The sequence below is a fragment of the Corapipo altera genome, unplaced genomic scaffold (genome assembly GCF_003945725.1).
Source record: "Corapipo altera isolate COAL_440 unplaced genomic scaffold, ASM394572v1 112, whole genome shotgun sequence".
NCBI lineage: Eukaryota > Metazoa > Chordata > Aves > Passeriformes > Pipridae > Corapipo > Corapipo altera.
In genome coordinates this window covers 3,130,793-3,154,962 of record NW_020884899.1, presented here as the reverse complement: position 1 = coordinate 3,154,962, position 24,170 = coordinate 3,130,793, and the positions used below count along the sequence as shown (strand labels likewise).

Here is a 24,170-nt window from a genome sequence, read left to right as displayed (position 1 = left end):
GCAAGAGCGTCTCTTTCCCCCATTTGCATGGAAGAAGTTATAGGGTAGTTCACCATGAGAGAAATACTGCATTCAAGCAGGAATGCATACAAAGCACTGCAAAAACACCATCTGGACTCACTAGACCAGGTATTTACTTCCTCCAATCTTCCTTCTGTTCCAGGACTGACAGTCTTAGTAATCAAACACATAAATTTCAGCTGGAATATGAGATTCGGAGCACTCCAGATATGGAACTGTAATGGTCACTCCTCATCATAACAAGGAAGTATTTTCATTCATGAAATGTAACAAGGGTTAAGGGCATATTCACAGCTATTTACAGATTAATAATATGGGCATAATCACCTCTCTCACAATCTTCTTCAGAGAGAAAGCACATCCTACCATTTGTCCCATGATGTCAGACAAGTCAAGCTGTTTTACTGTACAAAAATCTTAGGGAAAGTAATCATTCTCATCAGTCCTTCTAAACACTTACTGGTTCTGCTTTCCTCAGAGTTAAGGTCTCGTTAGTGCATCCCACAACATTATCTTACCACCTCCTCAGCTGTTCCTTCTGCAGACCTACCCTGCTGTTCCTCTTGCCACCTCACCTCAGAGGGGCCTCAGAGCACAGATCTCAAGGGAGCCAAGAGACCCCAACTACCTCTGCCCTCCTTACCTGAGGTTTGGGTTCATACTGTTGCTGGAGCATCTCTGCCACTTTGTTCTCAAAGGCACAAAGCTGTGTGTAAACTTGGTGCAGAAAGGCCTCACGCTTCGTCTCATCCAGCTGACAGCCCTGGAACAGCACCTGGCCCAAGGACACACACATCAATCATCAGGTTAAGGTTTTATAGCACCCCACAAAATGGTACTCAGGAACACAGCTCCCTATGGTGAAATTCAGACACATCCCTGACAAAGAACAGGTACAACACAGGCCACTTCTCTCTGCTCCTGCTCAGAGCCAACTGCCCCTGAGCAGTGGTGTCTCGTGGTATCTGCAGTTCACTCTGCAGCAGATGCTCACACTGCACTTTGGGAAATCTTCTGGGGTAAGAAATTTTTACTTCATTTGCATTCTTCCAAGATAAGCAGCTGTCAGGAGAAAGTGATGTGGGATCCTTGCTAGAAGCCATTAACGTTGGTCTGATGTTTCTAAGGAAGGCCTGTTTGTTCTAATCTAGCTCACCTATGGACTGATCCAATTATCTTCCAAAAGGAAGTAAAGAAAAGAAAAAATTAGACTGGACATTACAGAAGAGGCTGAGTGATGTGACAGAGTGAGCCTGCCACCACAGAAACTCCCCAAGTTGACAGGCATGACACCTGTGTTTACAGATGTAGCCCAATATAGTGTTAATAGGGGAGATACTGAGGCACAGCAGGATGGTGTCTGCAAGATTGCTGGAGAAGATGACACGCAAAATACCACTGGCAAATGGAGAAGTTCCTGCTACGCTTAATCTGGTAGAACCTAAGAATGGACCAAAGTGAGGGCCACGCTCCTCAGGCCCTACAGAGACCCTGGCAGAAGGCTTGGGCAGGGCAGGGAGAGGGAGGGAACACACAGAGACTAAGAGGTTCCTCCTGTTATCCCCCACTTTCTCTGGTATTAGCAAAAGAATGAAACACACCATCAGAAATGTGTAAGTAATGTGAAAATACAGTAAGGTGAAAGAGATCAAGGATGAACTTCAAAAATCACACTGGCACCATAAACCAGACTTGAATTTGTTAAACAGACCCGCCCCAACACAAGTAAAATCTCACTGATAACCTCAACACTGGGGCTGGCTGCTCCCTCCAGCAAGCACCAGCATATTCATAGCAACACAAAGAGAACAAGGTTTGTAGGAAGGGGCAATTATTTTTGAATTAACCACTGCTATACAGCTGGAGCAGGCAGTCAAGCTTTTGGGCACATGGGCTCTGCCTGGATGCTTCAAGCTAATTGTAACTGGAAAAAGAATTAATCAACAGAAACTAAAAACAACAACAAAACAACATCAACAAGCACACTTTCAGCATGAGGCAAATATCCCCTGAGGCCTAATTCTAAGGTCACGCCTGTGGGCAGCATTCTCCAGAGAAACCTCTGCCTTCTGTCCAGAAAGGAGAAGTTGCTCACACACACTTCTGCACCACCCAGGCCATGTTCTAGTGAGACAAGGCTGCAGCATCACAGATCACAGAACCCAGCTGCCCTGTTTTCCTCTGCCCTCACAGGACCCTGGCACAGAGAGCTGAGCCAAGCCCAGGGACAGGCTGAACCTCACCTGGTGGGACTGCAGGCCAATGATGGAGGAATATGCCTGGATAGTGACAAAGATCTCTGGCTGGTAGATAATGTCTGAACCAGGGATACGAAAGGGTCTTAACAATCCCACCAAGCATCGGGAAAGGGCATGAAACACTTCATCAAAAATTATCTCCCCCGTTGAGTCATCCTGCAAAAACAGAGAAAGGGAACAGCTTTTTCATCTTCTAGGACCTTCAATCTCATTGCTGGTTGTCCCACCCCACAGAGCCAACAGCAAACATCCTTTTGCAACGGTAGCTGGATTAAAGCAACAGCTGCCATAAACAAAAATCACACGATGAGCATCCAGTGGAGAAACAGGACCTGCCATTAAGCTGCTTAGTCAGGAGCACAGCTTTCCCAGCTGCCTCCTGGGAAAAGCAAGACTTTTGCAAAAGTTGAGACTGACACTGAGAGCAAAAAGTCTTCTCAGCAAATAGAAACGGGTCCAGCCTTTTAATGCAGAACATCCCAGAGAGGCAGTTCCTGCACTTACCACAATCCCCGTGGAAGGGCTCAGATCAAGCTCGATCACAAATCGGTACTGGCGGGCGAGGAAGGTGACCCGTGTGGAGGGCACGAGGAGATAGGGCCTGGGCTGGACGGGCTCGTCCGGCTGCCACCCGTTAGGCAGGATGCTGAGAACATCAAGCTCATTCTCCGACTTCACCTGCCAGAACAAGCAAATGAGAGAAGGAACAATCCTCGTCACAGGAAGAATCAGAGAAAGGAGCCGGGTTCGGATGCTCTGCAGGGTCCAGGCGCTGCCGGGTGGCGCAGCACCAGCCGCAGCGACCCCTCCAGCCCCGGACACCGACTCACCAGCTCGGGCTCGGGCACGGCCCGGATGACCTGGTGCAGGCGGCTGAGCACCCAGGCGAGGCGCACGTTGCGGGAGATGCGGTAGTCCTTCTTCATCAGGAGGAACACGTGTCCTGCCTCTTCCACCTGCGGCGGGATCACAGGTCAGCCCCGCAGGAGCCCCCGGCCAGCGCCGTTCACCCCGGGCTGCTGCGGCCCCGCACCGGGGCAGCCCCGCTGCTCCCCACCGCGGCCCCGGGCCCCGCGCCGCCCCCGGCCCTCGCCGAGCCCCTGCTCCCCGGCCTGCTCCCGGCCGAGCCCAGCCCCGCCGCCCCGTTCCCCGCCGAGCCCAGCCCGGCCCGCTCCCACCTCCCCGTCGGGCCGCTCGGCCCCCGCCATGTCGGCGCGGCCCCGCCCCCGGAAGCGCCGCTCTCCCGGGACACCGGGGCGGTGCCAGCGCCGCCATCGCCGCCGCCAGCGCCGCCATGCAGGTGAGGGCTGGGGAGCGGGCCCGGGGGGCTCTGCAGGGACCGGGCACAGCCGCGGCCGGGGCAGCCCGGGCGGGAGGCCGAGCTCACGGTGCTCCCCCGTGCAGCGGCCTCTCCCTTGTTGCTGCGCGGCTGTGGGGTGGGTGGCGGTGAGTGCGGCTGTCTGAGCGCACCGGCCCTTCTCAGCCCCTGCGGCAGCCCTGGGTGAGAGCCCTCAGACCGAAGGCCCCCCTGCCCCAGCAGGCTGGCTTTGCCAGCAGCCTGGCTTTGCCACCGGTGCCCAAATGAAGTCATGGGAGCAAAACACGCTGCTGGGTGTCATTCCGTGTAGACTGTGGCTGGCGCATCCCTTGTGTTGAATAGCCTCGAATGAGATTTCATCAACGGGAGGAGGACCTGGTTACTTTTTTTTTTTTTTGAAATGCTGTGAATTTGTAGCATCCGTAATGTGCAAGAGTTGCGGAGGTTAATGACAGGTTAACAGGTTGTAAAGATCTATCTCCTTTAGTTTGAAACCTCTGCCTGCTGGCTTCGTGCAAGTCTCCTGATTGTCCTGCCGGAAAAGAAAGTTAAAATGGATTGTCCCGCAATTCCTTATCTATAGGGGTTTTTTACATTTTCTCTCCTTGAGTGTACCAGTCTCTACTGTTTTTAATTGGTGTATTTATAGAACTATGAATAACCTTGATCATGCTTGTTGCCTTTATTAGTACATATTCCTACACTATCCCTTTTCAGCTGGAGGGACAAGAGTGCCTCGTAATATTCGAGATGCAAATGAGGCATGCATTTATGCGGTCACATAAGGATGCTTAGCTTTCTGTTGCTTTCCTAATAAAACCTATGGTCACTTCCTTGACTGCCGTCTGAGCCTTGGGCAGATGTTTTCACGAGTTATCCTCAGATAATCCCGAGATCTTGTTGATGAGTAACAACATTATCAGCTCAGAGAATGTCTTTGTGTACAGAAAGTCCGGGTGGGGCGGGGGTGTTCCCTTTGTTTTGCCAGTCATGATTTTTTCCCCCTTTGTTTTGCCGAATGCATTGCTTACATTTACCTACTCTGAATTTCACCTTTACCTTTCAGTTACTCCCTATCAGCAGGTGCTGCAACAACCCCTCCAATAAGCCCTATCTTTACTATCTCTGGGCAATTTAGCATTGCTAACAAACTCCTTAAAGTGAGAGGCACGAGAGGCAGGCACAGCAGAGAGGTATGGCATTCCTTAGAATCACTGATCAGTCTTATTGTATGCATGCTTTGTGCTGCTTACATCTGCTTCCAGCTCCTTATGGCTTTGGGAAGAGCCTGGGAAAGAAGGAGGCTTGGAGCAGGCCATGTGCAGTGGGATTTCATTCATCTTGAGGGCTTCTTGGATAAGCACAGGCAGCGGGCCAGAGGAATTGTCGTGGCTGCATATGCCTGGCACCCCTGTAGTAAAACACTGGCTACCTGCCCAGCTTGTAATACAGGCAGTAGTTAATCTTCTTGCACAAACACAGTGCACACAAACAGTTGTAGGCTCATTTCTTAATTGGACAGGAACTGACTAGTCCCATCACAAGATGGAGGAGGGTACCTTTGTCTCCAGGTGGGACAGCCAGCAGCAATCCCTTCCATGAACCTGCTCCACGGACGGGGGATCAAATTTTAACAAGGTCGACTCAGCTGTTATTCTAAGGTGGTTAAAATGAAGTCCTGTCAATGATTAGTGACTTGTCAGAATATAAATAAAATAGAATGATATTGTGTTCTCATGAACATGGAAGATGCCTGATAACCTCTCCTGTGAAGCTTACACTGGTCCAGTGTATTTAAGCAGTGCAACAACAGACCCAATAGCAAGCGTGCCAGCAGCCTGAGTCACTCTATCTGCTTTCCCAATCGGTATTCCCTTTCTATTATTTGATTGCTTTGTCCCACCCTCCTCATGGATTATTTTTGTACAGTTCTCAACTTACATGAGCAGTTCATTAGGGCTGGGACTTTAATTATATTTTGAGCAATACTGTAGTATGAGTAAGTTAGAGTAGATAGGATTTTAGGGAGTTTTTGCAAGAGCCAAGGACATACCTTGGTGTCTTTGACATCAGATCTCCCGTCTTGACACTTTATCTGTCAACGTCCTCCCTCACCCGGATGGGGTTATCAGTGGAAAAGATTATTTAAACAATGTAATCCAAGCAAAAGGCAGGAGGTGAGGTTTGTGTGTGGGTATGAGACCTTCCGTGTCACAGCAGGGCCTCCCGTAGCCAGTAAGGCACAAATACAGTAGCAGCTGACAGTTTCTTTGGCAGCTGGAGGTGGCACTTGGGCAGAAAGAAAGTAAATGAGGTAAAGAGCACAAACTGGAGTCTTTAGGCCGTGGACCTGGTACTCATTTTGCAAAGGCTGTTTTGGATGAAGACATCGCTGTGCCCACAGCTGCTGTCAGAAAAGGCTGAGAGAATGCTAATCTACTTTGAGCTGAGTTGGCTTAAATGGCTCACAAAGGTGGCGTGAGCTAACTTTGATGACTTTGCCTGATGTGGTAAAAAGCAGATGTAAGTGATGATGTCTTCACTACGCTCATCTAGATCTTAAAGAGCACAGCTGGCCAAGCTTTTGTCTGAGGCACAAGTCTATTGCCTAAGTGTCCCAAGGGCAAGGGGTCAATGTGAAACCATAGGATTTTTATTTCTGGAATCTCTGTTTGCTTCCTCTGAAAAGGAGGCTGGCTGTAGGACCAACTGGATTATGGACGCATGGGTGTGGATTCACAATGCCTTGGGAGGATGTTAAGCTTTGTCCTCATCCTTTGTCTTTCTTGCCTTAATTTAGAGAGAGGAGAAGCAGCTGGAGCTGACCCTGGAGGCGCTCATCAGTCAGGTGGCCGACCTGAAGAACTCTTTGGTCAGTTTTATCTACAAGCTGGAGAACGAGTATGACCGACTCACCTGGTAAGGTGTCTCTTGGAGCTGGGGCCCTTGGTCACTGAAGCTGTTCAGACTTGGCTCAAAGGATTAGTCAGAAACTGTTAGAAACCTACTGTCAGTAGGTTTAAATTTACTTTTCATATTTGAAAAGGACGACTACCCGTGGTAGTGGAGGAACCACTACCCATCTTCCACCAGAAAACCAGCTGAAATCCATTGGTCTCATGCTGTAGAGTAATAAAGTCATCTGCAGTGACTGGAAGTTCTCAGATGAAATATCTTAGAGATCCACATGCACTGTAAAATGAGCAATGGTTCTTTCTGCATTTCTTGACCTTCTCTGGCTTTTTCTGGCTCTGATATAAACTGAGCTTTTGTGTTTTGCTAGTTCTGCTTCACCACACAGTTTGAGAGACTTGCAAGATGGCACTCTCTTCCTGGTGGAGCATAAAGATGTTATAGCTGCAACTTCATAAACTATCCAGTATCTTAGACAGTGTCTGCCAGTGTAGAAAGCTTCAGAGGCCGTTAACATTTGTAGTTAATGTTGCAGAAGGCAGGAGAGGTGGTGAATCCCCCTGTGAGAACAAGCTGAAAGGGACAAGATTATCAGTTACTTTGCTTCATTATTGCTTAGTGTGGATAGCCAAGCCATAAATATTGTCTATCCTGGCTGTACTGCCTAGGGGTTAAATTATTTCTCAGACCTTGCTCTAGAATTGCACTGGGAGAGTTAGTGGTAAGGAGAGAATTGCTCCTGTGTATGTAACTGAAATCCCAAACAACTGACACTTCCAATGGTACTGCTTGTAATCCCTGAACTATTTGCAGCATTTGAGATGTTTGCAATAGGGGTTGGGGTTTGTCCACATTTGCATATTCAGCCCTGGGTTTTACTGCTCACTGTCTGGAGTAGACTGATTTGAGGAGTAATAGTGTTACTTCCTCACTTCTCAGCCATTTGAACGAAGAAGAGAGAAAAGCCACCTGTGGCATACCTTTCCATGTTTTATCTTCTTTATTTGCTTTCCCAGGCCATCAGTTCTGGACAGCTTTGCATTGCTCTCGGGGCAGCTGAACACCTTGAATAAAGTGCTAAAGCATGAGAAGACCCCACTACTGCGAAACCAGGTTATCATCCCCTTAGTGCTGTCTCCAGACCGCGATGAGGAGATCATGGTAAGACGTGTCCCTTGATTATCAGAAAGTGCTTGTGTGTCTGCTCCAGCCTGCCACTCCTTGTGCTGGGCATTCCTCAGCCCTGGGTGTAGAGAAAGAAAAAGCAACAAGTAGTTCTGTCTGGGAGCTGCTTTGCTGAGGGATTTTCACCTCACGTGCACTGGATGCACTTTACAGGAAGTGTTCTATTCATGAATATGTTGCTCTGACTAAACAGGCACAATGCAAATTCCTAGACAAGTTGTTAAAACTTCCTAATGCTCCCCAGATCAAGGTTTCTGCACAGCATGCTGGCCTTGTTCCAGCACCATGGCCTGTGCCCTGGGCTGGAGGCAGAGGCTCTGAGTGAGGCTTGTCCAACATTGCAGCGGCAGACGGAGGGGCGTGTGCCCGTGTTCAGCCATGAGGTGGTGCCTGACCATCTCCGAACTAAGCCCGACCCTGAGGTGGAGGAGCAGGAGAAGCAGCTGATCACTGATGCAGCTCGAATTAGCCCTGATGCAGCACAGGTAGGTAAAGAACAGCTTGATACTTCTGCCTCTTATCCCTAGGGCGCACAATGCCCTTTAACTCTGCTTCCTTCACCCTTCCATCTGAAAGTATTTTTCTTTTGCTCTGTCCTTTCCTGTCTAAGATTTCTCCAGCTGACCCTAGCTGAGGTTTGGTTTCCCCCACAGTTTCACCAGGGTATCCAGCTCTCTGACTGTACACAGGAGGTACCATCAGACCAGTCAGAGAAGTGGAGGCCATCCCATCCCCCCCCATAGTGCCCTGTGTGCTTTAGCACTGGGCTCCCTAGGCTCGGCTACCAAAATTCTTACAGTTGGTTACACAGACCCTGGGAAGAGAAAGCTTGTTCATTGTCCTTGCTGATTTGTGCTGAGTTGGAGATATCCTGGCAGTATCTGATGGTTTTCATTTTGCAGAAACAGATCCAAAGTCTGAACAAAATGTGCTCAAATCTGCTGGAGAAAATCAGTAAGGAGGAGCGTGAATCTGAAAGTGGAGGTATGTCACTGAGGTGGAAGTGGAGTGCAGGGGTTCAAGCAGCAGGCTTCAGAGAGTAGAGGCAAAATAGGTATAAGAGACAGGCTGAAGTATGGGAATTGAGGTTGAGCAGCATAAACAAAAGCATTCCAGAAGATGCAAGATTGGCTGTCCTGGAGCCCACTAATTTGAGAAGGGATCCTGTGGGTGCCATGTATCCTGCTTGCCTGACCTGTGCATGGCAGGAAGGTCATCCCAACCCTTTTCCATATCCCTCTTTGAGGAGGTGGTAAGTATTTGCCAAGAAAACCTCCCAATCAACTTTAATTAATAAAAAGAGATGTGAAAATGCAGTGCCAGTGAATGGGAAACCCCCTAGCTGTGTTCTGAAGGAGACTACATTGTTGGCAGGCTCTTGTGTGATGCCCTCTAGATGATGGGTGCGTCAGAGTCATGGCCAGCCTTTTCTGGTTGTGTTCACTGTTCCCAGGAGTGCTGTGCACAACTCTTAAAGGCAGTGGCATTGTTTTTATTGTTATCTTTGACACACACATAGTGTAAGCAAGGACCCAAGCACAGGTTCTGTACAGTTGCTGAGATTAACAGTATAACTGGGCACATGTGTGGCAGAAAAACTTGCAGACACCATGCTGCTCATGAGCCTTCAAAAGGGATGTTGGTATTGTTTATCTAAAACACAGTGCTTGTTAACTGCCATAGGATTGAGCATGGAGCCTTTAGTGGGAACTTCTCATGGGCATGGAGGAGTTAGCTCCCTCTGTCCTCCTTCCCTGAGCAGATTATGCTCTGCTGTCAGTGGATCACCCTTGTCCCTGGATTTTGCAGCTTCTTTGACCCTGCTGAGACTCCTGTAGGAGAGCTTGTAAGAAAACTCATCTCTATTACATGAACCAAAGTAGCTAAAAAGTAAATTCAGGACCAGCTATGCTACTCCTTAGACTTTGATTGCTAAGTCTAAAAGTAACTTCTGAAAATAACAACTTTTTTTTCTGCAGGTTTACGACAGAACAAGCAGACTTTCAACCCTGCAGATACCAATGCACTGGTAGCAGCTGTGGCCTTTGGGAAAGGGCTGTCAAACCGGAGACCCCCAGGCTCAGGGGCATCTGTCCAGTCAGGCCAACCAGGAGCTGGTGCCATCATTGCAGGGGCTTCTGGCATCCAGCAGGTCCCAATGACAGGGGCACCAGCTCAGCAGCAGCCAATGCTGGCAGGAGTACAGATGACACCAGCAGGACAGCCAGGTAAAGTAGTTGCTTATCTGAGATCAGTTGAAATCCATGGAGCAAGAGAGACAAATGCAGATGTAGAGATTCTTCCCCAGTCACCTCTGAGGTGTAACTAAGTATGAGTTTCCTTTCTAGCCTTAACATGAGTCAGGTTACAACAGTGGAGCAATACCTGCTTAAAATTAGCTGAGGTTGAAATGGATCCCAGCCAACCAGCTTCAGCTTCTTAACTCCCACTGCAATACTATTTTAATAAGAGACTTAGTGAACATAGGGATCAATATGGAGGGAGGTCACAGAGTAGTTTTGCAGGGATCTATGCTGGGGAATTTCCTGTCAAATTTACGTTGTGGGTAGGCAATGAAGTGGTGAAGTTTGGTGGCAATGAGTTATTTAAGGTAAGAAAAAACCCCAAAGTTGTCTGTAGAAAGTCAGAAGGATTTCCCATACCAAGGGGCTTTGCTTTGTAGCAGTAGGTTACATTTGTATGAAACATAAAGTGAAATACATGGGTGTACAAATTGGACTGTACATATCCAGCACCTGGACTCTAACCTAGTTACTTGTATTTGTGAAATACCTCCATGATATGAGTTCTCTAAAGACATCAATTGGTTGTTCAGTTGGGGCAGAAATGCAAACCAAATGTTTGCAATTACTGGAAGAGGAACACATGGTATCTTCAGGCCATTCTGTAAATCCATTGGGCACCCACACCTGCAATATTATGGGTGGTTCTGATACCTTCTCTGCTATTGGCCATAGCTTCGGGCTAAGGAGAAGGAAGCCTATAAAATCCCAAATTGTATACAGCAGGTGAATGAGGAATGATTGTTCACTGTCTCCCAGGATACAGAAGGATTGGTGAAAGTGCACCAATGAAAATACAGGCTCATAAGACTTGGAACAAAAGTGAGATACTTTTCTGAATATGAAATAATTAGACTGTAGAGCACATTGCCTAGTGTGATAGGTAGTGTTTATATGAGATGGAAAAATAAGTAAGCACGTAAATTTCTGGATGAAGAATCAGTCAGCAGCTAATCTTGAAGATATCAACTCCGATTCCATGACCCTGAGCCACAGTATGTTAGCAGCAGAGGGGGTACTGGGGTATTCTGCAGGGGTGTCACTGCAGGCTTGCCCTGTTCTGCTATTCCTCCTTAAAAGTCCTCTGCTGTCAGGAATGGGTTTGGCCTGGGGGACATACAGGCCTAACCCTGTGCTGTCATAGCGTTAATTGCAATTCAGGATATCGGATATCCTAATTGGTGTTTTCTTGCCTGTGTAATGACTGTTGTTCAGAAATGAACTTGAGCAACAATATTAATCCTGAGTTAAATATGTATTTAGGTAAGAGAAATTAATTTCCATTGTGATTTGAAAACAAAGACCCCATAAACACTGTATCCAGGATGGTAAGACAGTCCCTTCTGTAGCAGCAGAGCCCTGGTAACAAGAGCTCCTGTCCAGCCTGTGTTAGGGGTAAGGTCCCTTTTGATAAGAGCAGCTATAGTGGATTTTACCAAAGGTCAGTCTCACTGTTCTGCTTTTGATTATGCCCATAGCTGAAGCTGAAAGAATACAAGAAAACAGTATATCTTGACAACAGTCATTTTTAGGGATATTAAGCCAGTTTTTTTGGTACCGGTGGGTACAGCAGCCATTAATTTCTGCAGTTCCTGTTTGAATTACAGTTTTGACTTCTACAACACATATAGCAATAAGTCCCACAGCTCTATTGCATGTTTTACTTTTAAAATAATCCTTTTTATGTTTAAATCTTTTTCTTGATAATTTTCTTGCATGTTTCCTTTCTACCCATGTTGTGAGGAATGGCAAACAATGATTCCTCACTTACCTTCTCTGTACTAGTTTTCATGTTTTGGAAATCTGTTTTGTCTCCTCCCTTTGTCCATTTTTAATTTTTCCCCCCCTAGCTTATGAGTCCTATTCTCTTTAATATGACTTGCTGTGAAAATTATAACTTGGACCATCCTTGTCACTCTGACCTGCACTTTTTCTCTTTGTTTCCAAGACTGGGAACACCTGAATTGCTCACAGTGTCCCAGATGCAGGTGAACCATGCAGTCCTGTTCACTTGCTTTTGGAGTAATGTCTATTTGTGTACTGCTTGTTAGCACTGAAGTGATGTATCAGTTGCCTGCCCATTTATTGCTAGCACTTTGGATATGTTTGAGAAAGTATAATAATCTTTATTCTTTTAGGCATTTACTTATCAAATCTTTTCTTGTCCTGCTGCACTACAGTTTTAACTTCCAGAAGTTGTCCTTTTTTTTCCTGTTTTAATTTGAAGACAGTGAAGGAGTGTTCTTTGAATATCCCTCTGAGCTGCTCTTTAATCACTGTTTATTTTTCAGACATTTCAGTTTTGTCTAGCACTGTACACTCACTGTAGGCTGCTAGTAAGCTTTGAACATGCTCCCATGTGTGATTGGTATCAGTGAAGAGTAATAATGCCCAAGAGGTGGATGTGGTTACAAGAAATGAAGAGATCTCAGAGAGACTTAGTAATTTAAATATACACCCTGACTGTAAATAATGCTGCGTGTAAGGGGATACAGGCTCTGTGTTTGCCTCTCTGAAATGGAAGTGGAGATCAGTCTGGGTTCTTCTGTGAGTGCTGCTGCCAGCAACTTCTGTGAAACTAAATCCAGCAGTGATGTAGGAGCCTCCTGACAAAGAGAAAAACTTCCTTAGGGTGGAACAAGGATAGAATGTGAGGGGATAACAGAGGGACACAGGAGTTGTCAAGAAGATTTCTCAATGGGGAAAGATGCCAGTTTGTAGAAGAGATTGATTGTGTTAGATCAGAAGCTGGAAGATGCTGTAGCAGATAAGCCTGGGGTGGAACAAGAAGAGCCCAGATGGGGTTGTTGTGACTCTTGCATGCTCCTGAGCAAATGTTCTCCCATATGCTGATTTTGCACTGCTTTTTCTTTTTTTTTCCTCTCTTTAGGAAAAATGCCAAGTGGCATAAAAACAAACATCAAATCTGCCTCAATGCATCCATACCAGAGGTGAGCTGAGATGAACCAGACCCAGGGAACAGCAGCGTTGTTACTGCTGCAGCCACCCCACTTGGATTCCTTCTAGGACTAGTGCCTTTACATAGCCACATACCATATCCAGGGAGATAGGGGTTAAAGGCCCTTCCCTGGGTTTTGTTTATTGCTGGGTGGCTTGTGTGGAGCTGCTGGTGGCCACGTCTCCTGGACACAACTACTTCTCTGTTCAGCCAGAGCAGAGGACTTTGGTTATGGTATTGATCCCATCTTCTCCAGGTCTGGCCTGGAGGATAACTACCCTTTCCTGATACAGAACCTGAAGACTGCATGGAGCACTCTCCTCCTTGTTTCTGCTTGGTCACTCAGTATGTTCTTTCTTTACTCCCTCTTGTTGAATAAAGACCTCGTTATGCACACTGTGAGACACTGGTATCCATCTCTCAGGAACTCTCATTTCCCTTTAGGGAAGCACAGAGCATCTCCGGTCTAAAATACACTGAAAATGTTGGAGGCTGAGTGTTGGAGCTGCAGGTTTATGGGTAAAGAGGTGTTGTAGAGTGAGTCAGCAGGATACAAACATGAGCAGCAAACATCTTGTGCATTGAAAACCAATTCTGACTATTCCCCAGAAAGCAAAATACTGGGAAAGACTATTACAAGGCCCACAGCAAGAAAGCAGTACTTCAGGAACAGAAGCACAGAGCTTCTGTATTCTAATACTGCAGCAAATCCCAGCTAGCTCTGATTTCATTTCCATGCTTGTCTGCTTCTATGTTTCCTATAAAGTTTCCTAGCTACTTCGGGATCGATTTATCACTTCAGAGGCGTATTTCAATCTGCTCAGGACTCTGGTACTTCTGGATTGGTCATTTCTCTTTAGAACTGGGCATTGTGAAGCCATCTTTGCTTTGTGCCCTTGAGCTGTAACATATAATCTGGCCAGTGAGAGATTCCTCTGAGATTAAAGGTGGGGGCGCATGCCCATGGAGCACATCAGTACATGCAGCACTATCCTAAAGGAAAACTGTCATGCCTCTTGCTTCACTTGCCTGGACTTCCTTTTTGACTTGTGGTGAAAGCCAGCACTGTGTTTTACTCAATAGCATCTGTCAGCAATCTTCAGATGAGGAAATCTCCACTCAGCAGATAGAGCCTGCAGCTGGTCCTGCACCGCTTGCCTCTGAACTAATCAGATCCAGCTTATTTGTGGAGGCTGTGAGCCCTTCTCCCAAAACAAAACCTTCCACAAAGCTGTGACTAGGGCAGTTATCTACCCGTTTGGATGTGCTGGCCCTTGAAAAGTGCTGGGAAGTAGAAAGTTGAGCTGGAAACACAAACAGCTTATAAAATGGCAAAGCTGCTCCGCTAGGAATGAGCCCAGTGGAGTGTGCAGTGGCACCATCCCAGCCAGACTGATGGGATTGCTTTCTTGCTCCTAAACAACATGGAGGTCCCGGCTCTCTCGGGAGACACGGACTGCAGGGTGAGGGCAGAGGAGGCGCATTACTGGTTCCAGTGTGATGGGTTTGTGCAAAAAAATGGAGCCTGAGGGCCAGGGAGTGAGAGCCTGCAGGGCCGTTCCCCATGATGGGCTGAGCACCATGTGAATGCCTGTGCCCTGCTCTGTCTCACATCCCTGCTGTGGTTGGAAAGGAAGGCAGAATATTGTGTGTCAGATCCCTGGTACTCGTCATTTGTGGAGCCTCAGCTCTAGGATGCTGCTTCCCTTCGTCCCTCCAGACTGGCTTCCTTATAAAGCTAAAATGCCCCAGTGCAGGAGCACCAGGGCCAGCGGCTGCCGGGGTGATTCGGGCAGTGTGGGACACAGGCACGGCACAGCTGCCTGCTGCCCACACTAACCTGGCTCTCCCGAAAACGCCTCCAGTGGGGCTGGCCAGACCTTTCACACACTTGGACGGGAGGAAGGGAAACACAGGCAGGGTTTTTTTCCGTAGATTATAAAGCCGGGGAGGCTGGCTGGGCTCGCCAGTGTAACTTCCTGCGTGACACAGGCTGCCGTGAATTCATTCTCGAGAAAATTAGAGCACTGTTGTTAGGAAAACAGTTGATCTTGAACTGATGTGTCTCAGCTACAGTGGTTGGTAGGTCGTTCTAAAAACTATTTTTCTTGTTGCACCTTAGATTGAGGCTGCATTTCTTTAATTCCCTTCCAGTGAGTGGATCTTCTCAGCCAGGGAGTGAGCCCCTGAGCTGTTGGTCCCAGAGAGAGGAGTCGGATATTATGATCAAGCCTTCCTGATCCTTTTTAATGATCAGGAAACTTTCATCCTGAACTGATGAAAGTCCCTTTTGCTTTAAGGCATATTTTCCATTTTCCACTTCTTGACTCACATCCAAATCTCCTTATGCATCTGTGTCCTTAGGGACGCTGGACTAGGACACACTATTCTGATTGTGGGAATGGGAGTCTCAAATGTAGAGCGACTTCAACCTCTTAGCCGGTTGCTGCCAGTGTTTGAATGTTTGAACAGGGAAAAGGAACAAGCCTTTTACCAGTAAACTCACAGTGGAATTCATGGTCCATTGCTTGTCACTGTGGTCTGCAAGTCCAACAGGGGTTCAGCATTCCCGGTGCACTGTGTCAGAATAAAAGCACAGCCCTGCTGGTCAGGGCAGAGGCTGGGGCTGTGTCCCCCTGTGGCAGGGGCCAAGCAGGCCATGGGGAAGCACTCTCATCCTGTGAGCATGGGATGTGCTGCTGCACTGAGCCCTCAGGGTCTTTCTTTTCCCTTGCCTTAGCCAATTCCTTTTGGATAAGATAAGATAAAATTATCCTCTCTTCCAAGTAGGATAATTTTGGCAAGGAGGAGGCTCAGTCCCAGCACAGCAGGCGTTGCTGGGCTGTCTGGGCCCCAGCTTGGGTGCAGGAGTGTGATGGAGATGGACACTGGTTTGTTCTGGCCCCCAAGGCCCTCCTCAGTACCAGTTGGGCTCTAGTGCAGACAATGGGCATCTTTCACTGCATGGGCCCACTGCCCCAGGGATCCCAAGTGCTCCCAGGACAACAGGCTGTGCTCATCATGATTTCATTTCCCTCCAGGTCATCAGCTTTACACTATTTAGCACTCCCTGCTACAAACACATTTCTGTACAGCTCCATGGGGAGCATCTCCTCTGCTGCCTCACACTTGGCCAGGTCACCCATGAGCTTGTTCCTTGATCTCACATGGCTCTGTACCAGCCAGGTTGCTCTCCGATATTTAAGAACATACAGTGCCAAAAAAATTATCATGTTAGTCTGAAGGCTTATTGTCTGTAATCCCTGATGATTGATATTTATATTTCTCTGCTTTAAATCTTTATCAACATGATCACATATTTCTTGGTCATTATTTTGCATGTGATGTCTGTCGCATAGACACACCTGTTTACAAGGCCATCCTGTTTACTTTTTTTAAATGCTGGCATAATATCAGCTTGCTTGTTCTCTGGAGCTTTTCCAGGCTCCCTTGTCTTACTGAATGTCATCATTAATAGCTTGGATTTTTAAAAACAGATTTTTTTTTTAAAATTTTATTTTTGAGATGTGGGATACCCAGACTGCTGAGTTTTCAATGTTTACCTTATGCAACTGTTGTTTAACATCCTCCTGAGTTACTGTTAGAGTGGAAGGCATTTCACCCTCGTGACAGGAATGCTTCATCTGGCTTCCTCCCAAATGCAGGAGAGAGATATTTATTGCCTTTCCTTCCTGCCCAGCTACCCACAGGCCCACCGTTCCCAGCCTGTATCACACATCCAGCCATGCTGGGTGGTGCCCACAGCCTATCCTGCTGCTGCCCTGGGCCAGTTTGTCTCTGGAAGCTGTGAAGCTCAGCCTGTTGCCACCACTTCCCTGCATCTCTCTGCATCCACTGATCAGCACGACAAACACCTGCTGCTTGTTTGTTCTCTTGTCCCGTCTCCAAGTGGAGATGTACACACAGGTGTCTTCTTTTGTTTGAACAAGCAAAACACAACACTTTTGTTTGTTTTTTTTTAACCTACAGATCTTTTAAGTGGGTGTCATTAAGCCTTTCCAGTGGAGGGGAAGTACAGGAGGTGTGAGGGAAGCAACCAAAGAGATGGGGGGGACAGGAGAATTAGGGAACCCTCTGCAGTTCTCCACTCTCCATAACACAGCTAAGGCAGGTTGCAGCTTGGGCTGCAGGGCTGGTTTCCATCTTCCTGCTAGGATGAGATCTCTGACAGAAACATCTGGGACCAAAGGAGAAGGCTTGTGGTGGTTTGGTTGAGAGAGCCTGAGGACTTTTTGATGCTAAGAAGCTACATAAATGGGGTGTGTGCTGCCAAAGGGTGTTAAGCCAAATTTTGCATCTGAATTGCTCCCAAAGCAGCTTCACCTGCAGCTGACAGAGGAGAGACAAATATGTGGAAACAGCAGCAAAAGGTGGGTTTTAACTGGCCACTGAAAAACTCAGAAACTGCTTGAAAGTCAAAGGCACAAACTGAAGGAAAACGGCCTGGTGGTGGAAGCAGCCCCCCAGTCAGGCTCTCTGCTTTCCCTCGGGCTCCCCAAATGAGCCTGGTGGCCTCAGGAGAGGCAGAGCATATCTATGTGACAGCTGGCACCTACAAATGAATACACAGGTGCTTTGGAAAAATCCCATGGAGTTCCTCCTTCCACCGGAGTGCCATAAATCTTCATCTGTCTTAAAAAGAAAATGTTACCACTTTGTACCTCACACAGACACTGTGGTGGTAAAAAATACATGCTGGAGAAATGGGATGTTTGGGTGTATTTGTAATACACGCCATAAAAATAGTTCAAGCTGATGTGACTCCACAGTTTATTTATTGTCCTTATGATACTGCAGCGCTCTGGCTGGATCCAGGAAACCCGCACTTAGAAATTAATGAAAACCTTCTGCAATTTCCTCGGGGTAACCCTGACATCAGAGTAATGCAAAGTGTGCTGGCTGGCTCCTCTGAAGGAGAAGCCTGTGTCTTTTTTTTATTATTATTATTTTTTAGTGTGCATTTTGTAAAGAAAGAAAATTACTGCATGCATTTTTCTGACTGAGACACATATTTTCCAAGGTCAGGGGATCAAGAGCTGTGGTTCCTGCAGCAGCAATCTTGTCACTGCTGCTCAGATTCTGTCACTGATTTACCTGCTTGCTGTGAGGCTTCTCCCTTTGCTCCTGTCATGTCCAAGCAGTTTCTGCACTGAATTAGCAGTGGTGCTAAGGTCCCCCTCGGCATGGCAGCTCCTTTCCTCTGAGAAAAGACTCTGCCCCAGGGTATTTTTGCATTATGTTTTTCATTTGCTGGCCGTGCTTTCGGCCAAAGGAGCATCACTGCTGTCTGTGGGTGTTATTTTGAAGTTGCAGGATTTCCCAGATGTTCCTCTTTTGCACCCAGACCACCCCCTTCTATACCTATTGCCAGGTGGCCTTGGTGGGTCATGTCTGTCTCCCACTGTCATGTGCCAGTCCTGGGCTCTGCCCACCCTGGCACGCAGCATGGAGGTGTGCTGCTCCTGCAGGAACTTGGCTTTGAAACGTGCAGTGGATGTTCACGGGAGAGATGCCTCTTGTCTCCTGCTCTGCTGCAGCACCATGGCAGGGCTTCAAAGCACTGACTAAAGAGTTCATGGCAGTAGCTAACACACCGACTTGTATCCCCCCTGAGAAACACATTCTACATAAGTGGGGCCGAAGAGCCATCATTTTGGCTGTCTCGTTTTTGTATATTTAGGTTCCCATGGGCATCACAGTGGTAGAAACAGCCACAGCCATCATCATCATAGCACAGCCTGTTTTGCTCCAGTCAGCGGAATGCACCAGATTTGATTGCATGGGGCTGTCAGAGGGCACACACCATGTGCATCCCCCCACGGCAGAGCACGGGCAGGGCAGGGAGCTGGGCAGCACAGGGCTGTAGGCAGGAGGAGCCGGGCCAGCAGGACCTGCAGCCCTGGACTGTGGAAACCCCACAGCAACTGCCGAGCCAGGAATGACTCACAGAAAGCCTCTGTGGGTGCGTCCACCATTGCTCTTAACTCTTTGTGTTCACTCACATAGGGAGTAAAACCACTAGGAGTTAATAGGAAAGCTCCAACCCACATTTTGAGCATGCAGCTCCCCCTGCTTTGCTTCTTCCTGTCCTGTGCTCCCTGCTGTGTCTTGCTGGAGCTCAAGTGCAAGATGCTTGTCCCCACACATGCATCCAAGAAGGCTTGTGGTGTTCACCATCAATGATACTTTTTGGAGAGGTATTTCCAGAAAAGAGGCTGCTATGTTGTCTGCCCATTATCTTGGATCAGTTTACTGCATACCTCTGTTTCCCTCCTGTTTATCTGTCCCTAGGAGAAACAGTGCAGCCCCCCACTGTGGGAGCTGCCCCCCTGCTGCTCTCCCCTTCCCCTGTGTCCCTTGGGCATGCCAGGCAGGTGCAGAAAGCCATGGCAGACATGCCATGAGTTCTCTTATCCCTCAACTTCTTTTTTCTCCCAAACCACAATGGGTCTCAGGGCATGTACTCTGCTGCTGACTGTGCCAGTGGACAACCTTAGAAGCAGAGAAGATGCCAGGCAGGCCAGGGAGGACAGTGTCCCCCACCAGCCTGCAGCCCAGACAGGCAGGCAAAGCCCAGCCTCGGCTGGAGCTAAACACGGCCTCATTTCACAGCAAAACAATTCCTCTTTGTGCAGCCTGTTCCCCCAGAACAATCCTCCACTCTGACAATGTCCTTTCTGTGGCTTAGTCCCTCAGAGTGACCAGCAGCGTGCTCATGCCAGCACCGGCTTAGCCCCACTGCCCCATGGCCGAGGGGGCAGCACCTGGGACCTGGGCAGCCTCTGCCTGGGACTCCCTGGCCACTTCAGGTCAAGGCAAAGTCTTCCCAGGAAAGTGTCCAGCTCAGCCTGGAGCATTTGGGAAGGGTTTTTCTTCCGGCTTTGTGTGCTCCATGGAGCTGCATGGCACTGCTGTACCACGTTAGGAAGGCAGCCCTGGGACACAATTGTGGAGCGTGATATGTGGGTGTCATGTCACCAACTCTGACTGTAATCCCAACTGCCTGCCAAGGGTGGAGAAGTCACCCGGCTTTGCCAAGATGCTCTCTTGGGCTCCATGCAGTCTGGGACGAGTTCCCAGAGATGATCACTTCAGATGGAAAGGGCATTCGGGGGATGAGCAAGAGCAGGGCCTTTCTCCTCACCTGCATTTTCTCTCTTCAGGAGCATGTGTCCATGAGACAGCCTTAAAAGCTCACAGAGAAAGGGCAGTTTTCAGGTCCCTACCAGAAACAGAGCTACTAGAACTCCCAGGTCTTCTGCCACGACACACTGCATGTGAACAGTTGCCAGTTCTTGCACTAGTAACCAAGGACTGCTGTTGTGCTGCATGTGCTGAAGCCCCCAAACCTCCTGACCCTTTCCAGCCTCCTACCAGTCCGCTCTGGGCCTTGAGCTGGCCCTGCTGTGCCTCCTGCCTTGCAGAGACATTGAAGAATGGGCTTCTCCAGGCTTTTGGTATCCTTGGGCACCTTGCTCCAACCGTGGCTCTACTTCTTTCCCCCCCACCCTCCCCATAATTTGGTGGATTTGAAACAAGCACCATTATTCCATAAGGTTATCCTGCAGGCCACGGGAAAAAATAAGGATGCTTTAACAGGTTCAGAATGGGCCAAGACTCCTGGCATGTCTGTGGAGGTGGCAGGGGGTCCTGTACTGCTGGAGTGATGTTGCCAGGCTGCGGAGGTGGGTGCCAGGGCTCTCACCCTGGAGAGGCTGTTATGCAGCCGACAAAGGTCCCGGCAGGAAACTGCAGTCATGTGTGCTGCCCACCCCAGCTGGCAGGCAAAGTCCAGCAATTAAACACACCGGGGTGAAAGTCTGCCATCAAAGCTCCCAGGGCACCACCACAGTGCCTGCAAGCTTCCGGGTGATGCTTCCAACATCCCCTTTCATCCACCAGAATACCTTTTTCCAGGTGCTGTTTTAGTGTGAAACTACAGCATCATGTTACAGCACGGGCTTCAGCAGGGTCACGTCATGCCTGCTGGCTACAGAAATGTTGTGAGTTGTTTGTTGGTAGCTTGAGGGGCTTGTAGGAACCGTGAATCCCAGGAATGAAGGTATTTCTTTTGGCTTTAAGGGGAAGAGGGCAACAATGACGGGGTAATTGGCCTTTGCTGCAGGTATGATGTAATCAGCATATATAACACATAAAATTTTGCCCAAGATGAGTCACTTAAACTTGATATCAACCATGGAAGGAGGCAGCACATCAGCCTGAGCAATGCATGCTCGGGCATGACCTACCTGCCCACCTCCATTTATTGAAATCACAAAGTGACATTATGGCATTTAATGGTCCTTCAGGTTCCGAGTGGTGTCATCGATCTCCACTTCTAGTGGTCATGAAAGCCTTGTTTCATCCTCTCAGTATAGATAGAGGTGGTGTAGGAGCATTTCTTGGATGATTTGCGATTCCCAGGGTAATCAACCTGTCAATTTTTGTCATGCAGTCACAGAGGTGTGCAGCAATGAGGTGTGGTTGATAGTGCTTTAGGGTCCAAACTCAGGGAAAGGGAGAAGGGTTAAACAACATTAGAGAGCCAATTTACATTCAGTGGTTTTATCTGATCATATGCAAAATCACTGGGTTTTCATTATTAAAAAGAAAAGGACAGGAGGATCTGGGAATCATCTTTTCACTCCCCAAGTGTAATAAGCTAGGTAAATTTACTAACTATGTATGTCAAATACATTACTGAAAAATTACAGGGCCAAGTGTACCTGTTTTTCATTTCACTGAATTCATTTTGTCTTTTCATTATATTTTAGATTTTTCAAGTTGCATAATGTTAATGTATTGCCACATAAAACTCTCACCATTCAGATTATCAGTATTTAAAAGTAATAAATTCATAGTTATAAATTCAGTGAATAAGAGAATATAAACCAGATGTGATCAAAAAGGTATTTTAGTTCCCCAGCAAGCCAGGATTTTAAGAATTTTTATCTCTGCAAGAAAACTGAGAAACTTAAACCCCTGAGGGGGCTGAGACTCCCTATTTTCCCTATTCAGCTGCATGGTGAACCTAAGCCAGTCCTCAAGACTGGCACCAGAAAAGCTGCAGTACTGAGAAACTCATTACATCTCATTACATGCAGAAGAAATCATCATTACTAATCTCTAAGGTCATAACCTCTCATTGAACTTCACTCCTTTTCCATTGCTTAGTTCCTACAGAAGTTCCCTTCCCATCTGATAGTCTGATAATCCTCCGCACTGATGATGGCTTCAGTCATTGTGCCTTCAGCAAGTTACATTAACACATGCCTGCTTTTTGCACCAAGGCAGAGAGACAAGGGGAAAGAGAGGTGCACCTGGCTCTGCAAGGAGCAAGGAGAAAACAAAAGACAGGGACTGGTGGAGGGAACAATGGAGAGGAACACAAAGACCCACAGCCAGCTCCATCTGATCGGATCTCCATGCCAAGAAGGATCAGCAGGGCCCTCACTAAAGCTACAATGGAAATGGTGTGTTGTTCTCCAGGATAAGAAGTGGAGGAAGGAACTTTAGCTCTCCCAAACTGAAGCCTGGTGCAGCCCAGGCTGCTGGGACCAGGAGCACAACAGCCAGGTTGTCTCCTGAACTGCAGGTGAAGAGTCAATGACCTGTAGGGCTTTGTCTGCTGCAGGAGTGGCTGGTGCAGGCAGGACACCCTTGTGCGGGTGTGTGACAGGATCATCTCTGCTCTGGAGATGATCACCAGTCAGGGTGACATGCTTGGCTGGCTGCAAACAGCTTCTCTCCCAGATTTCAGGTCACACGGGCAGGATTCAAGACGGAAGAAGAAGATTATCCATTTATAAAAATCTCTCTCCAGACACTTTGGGAACATCTGGCTGTGGACAACAGGTCATGTCACTCTGGCCTTGTCTCCCTCACCTCCCTTACTTTTGAGGGATTTTCCTTTCTATGTGTGCTTGTGCTACCCTGCTTCCAAAGAGGCTGGAAGGCAGAAACCCGGATTTACAACATGCAGCAGATTAGTCAGGTCCTTGCTGGAGGCCTGTCCCCAAGGGTTAGGAGGGGACCCTGCATCACTCCCTCGAACAGGAGGTGCCGGATCCGCTTGCCTGCAGCCAGGCTGCTCTGGCAGAGCAGAGTCCTGGCTCCAGCTGGAGCTCCTGCCCAGGCTGCTGTAGCTCCAGGGATATGGTGGGAAGGGGGAACACTGAGGAACTGCAGAAACCTGCTGAGCATGAGAAGTAAAAAAAGGCCAACACGCAGACAAAGGTAACCCATCGAAGCTAGTGAGTGTGAAAAGTAGAACCAACTGATAGAGGAGAAATAAAGTGGTAAAATCTATTTGATGTGTTGGAGAATTAAGGAGAGAAATAGAAGATGAAGTAGCAAGGGAAGACTAATGAGCAAATACCACACAGGAACAATGGTGGAGACAGCAGACACAACAGGGAAGTAGAGCCCAGGATCAAGAGAGGAGAAAAAAGAAATTGCATTCAGAGCAGAAGAAAGAGAGTGACCTGGAAAATTATTCCAACAGCAGGAAGAGGCTGGGCTGTGCAATTTGGGGCTCATTGTTAGAGTGTGACAAGCCTGCCAGCAAGGGTGGATCCAGAGGAGAGAAGGAATGCTTGGAGAAAGCTATGAGATCTGAGATACAAGGTGGAAGAGAATCTAGTGCTAGGGAGTGTGAACGAATCCACTGGTGATCTCTAGTTTCATGACAAACTACATAGCAAGATTTCCACTGAATTGGACCACAAATCAACTAAAAATAGAGTAATGGTGCAAAATAAAAGGAAGACAAAAAAGAAAAAGAAGTGAAGAATAGCAAACAAGACTGATGCCTATACTTAACAAAGGAGAAAAAGTGATCCAGAAACCTTCAGCCCTGACAGTCTGATGTTAACAGTATTCAGTTAAAGAGTAACGTGGCACTTGGACAGGAAATGGGGGATAAAATAAGGTTTATTATGTCTGACTAACCTAACCGTTGAAAAAAAAACCCCAACAATCAAACAAAAAACCTAATGTCTCTATAAAGCTATAGGTCCTGCATGGACTCCAGTGAAACTGCTGTGAACCTTGGGACCAACTGGGAACCTTGGTAGATGCTGAGGCAGAAATAAGCACAGGAATTTCACGTAGGAAGGAGTGGTTAAGGTCAAGATGAAAGCAGAGCCTGGGGAAGGGAGCATATCAGGACACACAGAAGGTTACTACTGAGG

At 47.7% G+C, this 24,170-nt stretch overlaps 2 protein-coding genes across 11 annotated transcripts in view; one reads left to right on the top strand and one right to left on the bottom strand.

The window, feature by feature from the left end:
• Positions 1-3,561, bottom strand: part of SZT2 (SZT2, KICSTOR complex subunit) — a 51,627-nt gene extending 48,066 nt beyond the window's left edge. For 8 of the 9 annotated variants that reach the window (XM_027649291.1, XM_027649295.1, XM_027649299.1 and 5 more), the window contains exons 1-5: positions 3,458-3,561; positions 3,110-3,235; positions 2,784-2,957; positions 2,265-2,435; positions 665-796 (exon numbers count right to left, since the gene is read on the bottom strand). In XM_027649291.1, coding sequence (XP_027505092.1) covers positions 665-796; positions 2,265-2,435; positions 2,784-2,957; positions 3,110-3,235; positions 3,458-3,487 — 633 coding nt within the window. In that variant the 5' untranslated portion in view covers positions 3,488-3,561. The remainder of the gene's footprint in view (positions 1-664; positions 797-2,264; positions 2,436-2,783; positions 2,958-3,109; positions 3,236-3,457) is intronic. The other variant, XM_027649296.1, reaches the window with a different exon arrangement.
• On the top strand, positions 3,097-13,369 carry MED8 (mediator complex subunit 8). 2 transcript variants are annotated; one of them, XM_027649305.1, is made up of 7 exons: positions 3,097-3,252; positions 6,398-6,516; positions 7,527-7,671; positions 8,040-8,180; positions 8,598-8,679; positions 9,675-9,923; positions 12,889-13,369. In XM_027649305.1, the coding sequence occupies exons 3-7, from the start codon at positions 7,669-7,671 to the stop codon at positions 12,951-12,953; spliced, it is 540 nt and encodes a 179-aa protein (XP_027505106.1). In that variant the 5' UTR covers positions 3,097-3,252; positions 6,398-6,516; positions 7,527-7,668; the 3' UTR covers positions 12,954-13,369. The 2 variants fall into 2 exon arrangements, with proteins under 2 accessions (XP_027505106.1, XP_027505105.1); XM_027649304.1 differs by lacking the exon at positions 3,097-3,252 and adding an exon at positions 3,501-3,579.
• Positions 13,370-24,170: the final 10,801 nt, after the last annotated feature.

What these genes read in the sequence shown, in the direction of transcription:
- MED8 (XM_027649304.1), top strand. An exon ending in TTAGCCCTGATGCAGCACAG is followed by an intron (nt 8,181 to 8,597) that starts GTAGGTAAAGAA and finishes TTCATTTTGCAG; the next exon opens with AAACAGATCCAAAGTCTGAA. An exon ending in GACACCAGCAGGACAGCCAG is followed by an intron (nt 9,924 to 12,888) that starts GTAAAGTAGTTG and finishes TCCTCTCTTTAG; the next exon opens with GAAAAATGCCAAGTGGCATA.